Source organism: Monopterus albus, unplaced genomic scaffold (assembly GCF_001952655.1).
Source record: "Monopterus albus unplaced genomic scaffold, M_albus_1.0 scaffold96.1, whole genome shotgun sequence".
Lineage (NCBI taxonomy): Eukaryota > Metazoa > Chordata > Actinopteri > Synbranchiformes > Synbranchidae > Monopterus > Monopterus albus.
In genome coordinates, this window is record NW_018127976.1 from 877,107 (window position 1) to 886,094 (window position 8,988).

Sequence of the window (8,988 nt, forward strand, 5' to 3'; positions counted from 1 at the left end):
CCATACAATAATAATAATAATAATAATAATAAGGTCTAGACCATGGGTGGGCAATTCTAGTCCTTGAGAGCCACTGTCCTGCTTGTTTTCCAACTATCCCTGCTAGACCTGCTGGTGATTACCTGGCTCAGGTTTGTGTTCAGCCAGTCAGAAGCTGGAAGATACCATCTTAGATGAAAGTGGAGTGAGGAAAGATAAAGTGAATTGGTATCTTCTCAGCAACAGGGACAGGGGGGGAGACTGGTCATAAATGAGGATAGGATGAATGCAGCCACATAGAGAGAGGTCCTTGAAGAAAACCTGCTCTAGAGTGCAGAGAACTGAGACTGGGGCGACAGTTTAGCTTCCAGCAATACAATGACCTGAGGCATACAACCAAGACAAGACCAAAGTGGCTTCAGGATCAGTCTCCGACTGTCCATGAGAGGCCAGCCAATGTCCAGACTTAAATCCCACAGAATATCTGTGGAGACCTGATGGCAGTTCAGACTCGTCCCATCCAATCTGACAGAACTTCATAGGATCTGCCAGGAAGAACAAGACATGGTGCCCTAATCCCAGTGTGCAATGCTTATAGAGACTTAACCAGGAAAACTGAAGTTGTAACTACTGTCAAAGGAGCTTCTGCAAACTACTGAATAAAGGGTGTGGGTACTTTTGTGAATGAGAGATTTCAGTTCTTGATTAACAAATCTGAAAGCATTTCTAAAAATGTTTTCACTGAGTGGAGATTGACGGTCATCCTATTAATTTAAAATTAAGTCTACAGCACCATAAACTGCAAAAAAAGTGAAGGAATCTGAATACTTTCAGAAGCCACTGCACATTCATTCAGCCAGCTGGACTGGTTTTAATTTACAATACAACAGATGGTTTTGGTCAAAAATACTAGCATCCCTGTATTTCTGTCAGATAACGCACCATTTCTCCCAGAAATTTGTTGCAATCACAAATCCTTTGGTATCGTCATGTTTATTTCTTTTGTTTGCATTTGAACTACACAAAAAAGCAAAGGTTGGTTGCGTCAGGAAGGGCATCCGGCGTAAAACACGTGCCAAATGTCAACATGCGAGTCGTCAGATTTCCTGTGGCGACAACAGGAAAAGCCGAAAGTGACTTTCATTGGTAATAAGTAAATGTGCATGGTATGATAATCATCAATTTTCATACCATGGTATACCATAAAACCAGTATACTGCTGCAACCTTAGGTGCAACAGTGTCAGCTCACACTATCTGTCGCCATCTGAATTACAGGGGATGCTATAGTAGGAGACCCAGGGGGACCCTGCTGCTGGCACAGAGACAAAACAATCCCGACTGGAGTTTGCCAAAACTTACCCGAGAAGCCACAATCCTTCTAGGAGAATGTCCTGTGGACAGGTGGGACTAGTGTCAAAACATTGGGTCCCTGTCAGAGGTCATGGATCTTACAGGACAATGTCCCAATATAGACTTCAAAAAGCACCAGAAATAGTTTCAGACAATGAGCTGGAGAGTTCTGAAGTGGCCAGCAATGCGTCCAGATCTAAATCCCATAGAGCACCTTGTGAGATCTCAAAACAGCAGTTGGGAGAAGGAACCCTTCAAATCTGAGACTTGGAGCAGCTGGCAAAAGAAGTGTGGTCCAGAAATCCAGTAGAAAGGTGGAAGAAACTCACTGATAGTTACAGGAAGTGATTGATTTCAGTTATTTTGTCCAAAGGGTGTGCTATCAAATAATAAGTTGAGAGTGTCAATAATTCTGTCCAGCCCGTTTTTGGAGTTCCATGTGGACTGTGCCAGATTTGGCTTTTTTCTGCTTTTTTTGTGTTGTTCCAATGCAAACAAAAGAAATAAACATACCAAAAGCATTTCTGATCGCAACAATTTTCTGGGAGAAGTGGTACGTTATCTGCAGAGCTGCCAATATTTTCAGCGCTGACTGTATGTAATGGAAGAAACATTACTGCAGAAACAGACCTTGACTGTTTGTTCCTTTTGGGATCCTCTGCAGCAAAGATGTGCACTGTGCCATGATCACTGGACACACAGATGAGGGAGGCATCCTGGTTGAAATTAATGCTGAACAGGACAGACCAGATGGAAACAAGAAAATTACAAGCTTTCAATATCTCAGTTGTGTACCACTAACCCATTCAGATCAGCACCTGCAATTTGATAGTCATGAGTGTGACACTGCTCACATTTATTATGAAAGGCTGAATACACGGTTCTGTAATAACCACCGAATTACTACTAACCTACACTGCAGTGGTTCCCAACTCAAGGGTACCCCTTGCAAAAACAAAAACCACAGGTAAATGGTCTTATAATTGTATAGTGCTTTTCTATGCACACCTAAAGTGCTTTCACACTACTTTGGCCATTCAACCCTTCGCACTACCAAGCACTCACACATTCATGCAGCGACTGGGGGTTCAGTGCCTTGCTCAAGGACACTTCGACCTGTGGACTGGACAGGCCAGGAATCGAACCGCTAATCTTCCAGTTAGGAGATGAGCCACTCTACCTCCTGAGCCACAGCCGCCCAGTGAGAGGTAAATCTACTACTACTTGGCCCATTTGCTTTACAGGGCAGGTGTGGCTCAGGAGGTACCATGGGTCCTAACCAGAAGGCTGGTGGTTCGAATCCCGGCTTCTCCAGTCCATATGCTTAAGTATAGTTGGGCAAGTTCCTGATGGCTGCGACATCACTGTGTGTGAATAGGAAATAGTTTAAAGTACTCTGAGTGTGCTTCAATGCATAGCAAAGCACTATAAAACCATTTGGTGAACCAACAACAAGGAAAAATCATTACTTTTGCAGCAAGATTAAGCAACTTTGAAAATAAGAAATAACAGATTTCTCCACTTACACACAAATTTTAGTTAATAAAAAATAATAAATAAATGGCTGATGCTCGTCAAAAAGTTCCTGTTGCTACCAGCTCTGCTGGCTATGTGACTATTCCTTTGTATGTCTATTGGTTGCTGTGGTCCTTCCAGAAACTACTGAGGGCTGTTTCACAAAACCTAGACAGCGGATTAAGATGGGATTTTCTACTTATCCTGGATGAATTTAGCTGTGACTCAGTTTCACTAAAGCTGAGGCACATAATTTACGATAAAGATTTATTCTGCGCTGTTAGCCTCCGCCAGACCAGGCTTGATTAATCCTGGTGCCTTATCTGTTCTGTCAGCAATCACTCAGATGGGAGGCCAATGCATTTTTTATAGTTTATAACAAAAAATGTTTTATGCAGTGTAAAGTTGCCCTGGATATTAAAAGCAACTTCTATTCCCTTCATCAATTCCAGCCAAGCAGCTGTTGTATTGTGTATTTTTAAATATGTCTATCTACATGTCGTAAGCTGTAAAAATCCAGAGCCGTTAAGATAGAAGAGTTCCAACATTGAGGGGTCAAAAATGGCAGCAGGTCATGTGATACATGTAGCTTCAAACTGTTCCAAACAGTCGATCAAAATCCATTGTTTTCTGTATGGAACAGTAGGATATATCAGCATCTCCTATTTTTAATGATTTGCACAGCCTTGAAAACTAATTCTGTGTTCTGTTGTTGAAGACAGCTCAGCTAAGTTAGCTAATTATTACTCACTCAATATTTGAGAGAGACAGTCAAAAAGGTTGTAAAATGTGTTTTGACATGTTACTAACTTAAATGTTACAAGTATAAATACTGGTATTGATTTCAACTTCCGACTTTGGCAGATAGCAGCCAAGTCAATGCAACTATATGGCACTGGTCCTAGTGTTTGGAACTATTCAACTTTCGCATCATCCACCATTAGCATAAAAAAAGATCCTTCTTAATAAAAACTTAAATATACTGTACCTGCTGTTGCATTGGTTTTAATGTAGATTTAATTCTATTTTTCAGCCCTAACTGCATCCTGCTGTTGCAGTGCTTCTTATTTCACTACATTTTAAGTTGTACTCCCTATAATTTGCTTTCATTCTGTCAATTAAAATCAAAGAATATCTCAGTGTTTAGTACCGTCTCCACACAGCAACAATGTCCTTGATTTGAATCTACTGACAGGCTGGATGCAAAATGTCCATATTAGATCTGATTAACCTGTCTATTAACAGGCCCTTAAGGTTGCTGCAATTAAACCTCTACTCAAAGAGCCTACTCTTGACCCAGGTGTTCTAGCTAATTATAAACCAATATCCAATCTTCTGTTTAGTTCTAAAATCCTTGAAAAAACTGTTGCAAAGCAGTTATGTGAGCACTTGCACAAGAATGATTTGTTTGTGGTTTTTCAGTCAGGTTCTAGAGCCCATCATAGTACAGAAACCACATTGGTGAAAGCCACCAATAATCTTCTCCTAGCCTTAGGCAAATGACTCGTCTCTATACTTGTCCTCTTAGATCTCAGTGCTGCTTTTGACACCATTGATCATAACATCTTATTACAGAGACCAGAACATGTTACTGGGATTAAAGGAACTGCACTAAGTTGGTTCAAATCTTATTAGAAAGATTCCAATTTGTCATGTTAATGATGAATCTTCCATGCAGACTGAAGTTAGTTATGGAGTTCTACAGGTGTTAGGTCCAATTCTCTTCACTTTATACATGCACATATCATTTTACTTTCACTTCACATTTATGCGATACTTTGTGTTGGCCTATCACATAAAATCCCAATAAAATACATTTAAGCTTGTGGTTGTAATGTGACAAAATGGGGAAAAGTTCAAGGGGTATGAATACTTTTGCAAGGCACTGTATAGGCCTGGATGCATTGTAATTTCTTACTTCTAATCTCTGACAAAAATTAAGTTATTGTACTTGGGCCTGAAAACCTTAGAAATCTGCTGTCTAACCATATAGTTACTCTAGATGATATAGCTCTGGCCTACTGCTGTGAGGAACCTTAAGAGTCATTTTAGACCAGGATATGTCCTTTAAATCACACATAAATCAAGTCTTTAGAACTTCCTTCTTTCACTTGCACAATATCACCAAAATCAGGAACATCCTGTCTCAAAAGTGATGCTGAAAAACTAGTCCATGCATTTGTTACTTCTAGGCTGGACTAATGTAACTCATTACTAACAGGATGGCCCAATAATTCCCTAAAAAGCCTCCAGTTAATCCAAAGTGCTGCAGCCAGCATACTGACAGGAATTAGCAAGAGAGATCATATTTCTCCCATATTAGCTTCCCTCCACTGGCTTCCAGTAAAACCCAGAACAGAATTTAACATACAAAGCGCTTAATGACAAGTCTCCGTTGTATCTTAAAGACCGCATAGTGCCTTATCATCCAACAGAGCACTTCACTCTCAGAGTGCAAGTCTATTTGTGGTTCCTAGAGTCTACAGAAGTAGGATGGGAGGCAGACCCTTTAGCTATCAAGCTACTCTCCAGTGGAAACAGCTCCCAGTCTCAGTTCGGGAGGTAGACACCCTCTCTACCTTTAAGATTAGGCTTAAGACTTTCCTTTTTGATAAATCGTATAGTTAGGGCTTGCTTGGGTGATCTGAGCCTCCCTTAGTTATGCTGCTATAGGTCTAGACTGCTGGGGGGGCCCATGATACTCTCAGTTTCTCTTCTCCTCTCCTCTCTCTCCATGCATCTACATGACATCATTACATGTCATTAACTTCATGTCCTCTCTCTCTTCCTGTACCGTTTTGCAGGTAGTCCTGGCTCTGGAGCTGTACATTTTTGATGAGCAGTCACCAGCCACATCATCCTGCCCAGTGTTTGATTCTTTGTTGTGTCATCATGTGTCTCATGGGCAGGGATGTCTTCTTTTCTCTCTCCTCTATGCACTCACCCCAACTGGTCGAGGCAGAAGGCCGCCCACAAAGAGGTCTGTCGGAGGTTTCTTCTGTTAAAGGGAGTTTTCACTGTCGCCAAGTGTTTCCTCAAGTAAGGTCTAGACCTTACTTTGTAAAGTGTCCTGAGAGACTTTTGTTGTGATTTGGTGCTATGCAAATAAAACTTAAGTGAACTGAAATTAGGCCGGCTGTGAACTACAGTGTATGCTGGCAACATCCATCCCACTCATCCATAAATCCTGCTCTTTTGAATCACAGATGTACATGAATATGACTGTTAAACATCGCAGTGTGAATGACCTTTTCATTAGGTCACCATACAGGTAATTCCTATACAGTAGTTACATTACTTCCCCCCTCTCAGTGACTTTGCAACTGGTCTAAACGTATAGTGCTGCAGTGGAGTCAGGAAAGCAGCATTTAAGACTATGGTTTCACTGTCCATAACTCTAATGTAAAACTTCACACTGCAGCTACAACTTGCCAGGACATTGTCTGTGCTTGTGGGAAGTGCAAATGTGGTTAAGGTCTGCAGAACGGCTTGGGAGAGCAGGTGTAACCAGCGCAAACAAGACAGCAAAAGTCTGGAAGAACTTTGAGCACAGCCTGCCTTGGCTTTTTGTTTTCAGTTCTGGAGATGTTTGCAGCAACCTTCCCCATCAACACTGTTTATATTTTTGTCTTACACATGACAAAAAGTGTTGCAGTGCTGTTAGTAGAGATTTGAGCAGCATTGTCACTCACTACTCACCAGTAAATGTTAGCTGCCTGAGAGCCTCGTCGCAGCTCTTGTATGAGCTGACCTGCAGATGTGTCGAAAATTCTTATAAGTGTCCCCTGTTGAAACACAACATGGTTTAGTAAAAATGATAAAATCTAATGACAAGAACTGAAGAAGTGTCCCAACACACACATTTTTTTTTCTTCATTCGCCATCAGCCCTAGCATTGCATACTTTCTCTGATGCAGTAGCTATCCTTGTGCCCTGTAGGTTGAGAGCAATGCAGCATAACGCTCCCTCATGGGCAGGGATGTCAACTGGGGGCTTCTCTGTGTTAGCCAGGTCCACTATTTGTACATGGCCTGAATGAGTCCCAGGGAATGCCAACAGGGAGTTGTTGCTATTGGGACACAACACACACAGACCTGAGGAGAAAGATAGGCAGATTTTATGCATCAACTATTTGTATGTTGTGCTCTGATGCTGGTAAAGCTGTGTCATATTTATACTGACTCACAATATTCCAATTGTAGATGTTGTATTTTTGGCAGCATCATCAGTTACGGAGGTGTGTCTAGAGCAGAACAGGGTGAGAGTTTCAACAGAGCGGACTGACCTTTGGGGTTGTAGCAGGTCTCAAACACATGCAACTGATGGGGGTTGTGGGTAAAGGTGAACACTTTGATCATTGAGTCCAGGACCACCACAATCCTAAAAACAAAGGAGAACCAACACCAAAGTTAAAACTTATATTAAATGTCAAGAAAATCTACTCATTTCACAGGGCAGTAATACTAATCTGAAATACAGTATCTAGTGACAACACCAGAGACAGTTCGACTGACGATGAATGAGAAGCTCAATTTAAAACAATATGCGATAAGCAAAGTACTGTTGTGACTGCACTGTCACCAAATTATTATGTGTCCCAGTCTCATTACCACAGTGGTGCTGTGTGATCAAGCTGAGAAACATTTTTGAAAGAGTGACACAGGCCTGACACATTGATACTGTATCTAAACACTTGGTTGTCCCTAAAGAGGAACCTCCCATCTACTCACTCACACACAGCACAACAATGTTTTGCAACCATCACAAATGTTGAAAAAGGTTCTGCTAACAAAATGACAGAAGACAACCCCTGGACAGATGAACCAACATTACAAATCTGTTTTGAAATCCATTTCAGCCTTTAACTTGGATCTCTTTTACCTGTCACGTCGAAGCTTCACTGCTTTGACTTCAGTTGAGAACTCAATCTCAATAACAGTTTTCTTCTTCAGGTCATCCCAGATCATCACTAGAGTACCAAGAAACAACAAAAAAAAAAAGAGAATCTTCAAATGAGTCAGGTTAATAAAATGTGCTGTGTAATACTTAAAAATGAGTAGTGTTTACCAAGTTAAATTTAAGATTTTTAACATCATACAGTCAATAATAGACACTTAAATGTGCCAAAGAATGTGAGAGCACTCATATGGAAGCTCAGTATATGACTTAAATGATGTTTACCCATTATTTGGCCCCAAAGAGGGGGTGTTGGGCCATGTTGTCATAAATCTTTAGAGTCCCACAGTAAACTGCACCATTTTCCAGAACCTAACCTAGTCTTACCACAAAGCATCTCTAAACCTTGTCCTCACCAAAGCAAAGAGCAAATATGAGGCTTGACACATAGCATCTGCATTGTATTTGCTCAGTGGCTGGCTCATCTAGGAGTCACCTCTGAGTGCTAGGTATATATAAAGGACAAAGGGATGATGGAAAAACCAGTAAGGTTACCACGTTGTTACATTTTTCAGTACTTCCCAGAAGTATATAACAGTAATGCCTAATAACACAATGAATTAAATCAATATGACCTGCACTCCCACTTTTAGTTTATAAGCATGTAATGTCTCCTGACAATCCCAAATTCAGATATAAAAATGTTACTTTTTTTGTTTATGGCAGGTAAGAAGAAATATTTAAGACTTTTGCTCATAAAGTTTAACACTTTTTAAAATTCCCCTTGAGGAAGGTGAACTTTTCAAGACCTTTAAATACCCTGAAAAACAGACTACAAGCCCTCACTTGTCTGAATTGAAGCCTGGCATAAGCCCAGTTTTGACAATCCTGCTAATGCTGTATCAGAATTGTTGACTTAACATACCTTTGTTAGTTGGATACTTGGGTTTCTTCCCTCCTCCCACTAGTGCTAGATAGTTACACCTAAAAAGCATCTCCACGTGGCCAACCCCGCCCTCCAGGAACTCTGAAAGTTAAAGGCACTGGCTGTCAATATCCATATTAACAAGGACAACTGTAAATTACATAAAGAATACAGCTCCTTCATCATAACTGACAGTAAATTGTACCTGTAATTAAAAGAAATAACATTTGCACATCGCTTCTAATCATTAACGCTACTACCACTTCATCTCAAATGACCCAGCACCCCAAAGCGGACAGAAGACCATGATGACAAGAAATC

At 40.8% G+C, this 8,988-nt stretch overlaps 1 protein-coding gene across 2 annotated transcripts in view; it reads right to left on the bottom strand.

Moving 5' to 3' along the window:
• wdr45b (WD repeat domain 45B) overlaps positions 1–8,988 on the bottom strand; it is a 58,783-nt gene that overhangs the window by 14,405 nt on the left and 35,390 nt on the right. The window contains exons 3-8 of one of the 2 annotated variants that reach the window (XM_020608939.1): positions 8,668–8,769; positions 7,728–7,815; positions 7,132–7,226; positions 6,750–6,940; positions 6,546–6,631; positions 1,962–2,063 (exon numbers count right to left, since the gene is read on the bottom strand). In XM_020608939.1, coding sequence (XP_020464595.1) covers positions 1,962–2,063; positions 6,546–6,631; positions 6,750–6,940; positions 7,132–7,226; positions 7,728–7,815; positions 8,668–8,769 — 664 coding nt within the window. The remainder of the gene's footprint in view (positions 1–1,961; positions 2,064–6,545; positions 6,632–6,749; positions 6,941–7,131; positions 7,227–7,727; positions 7,816–8,667; positions 8,770–8,988) is intronic. The other variant, XM_020608940.1, reaches the window with a different exon arrangement.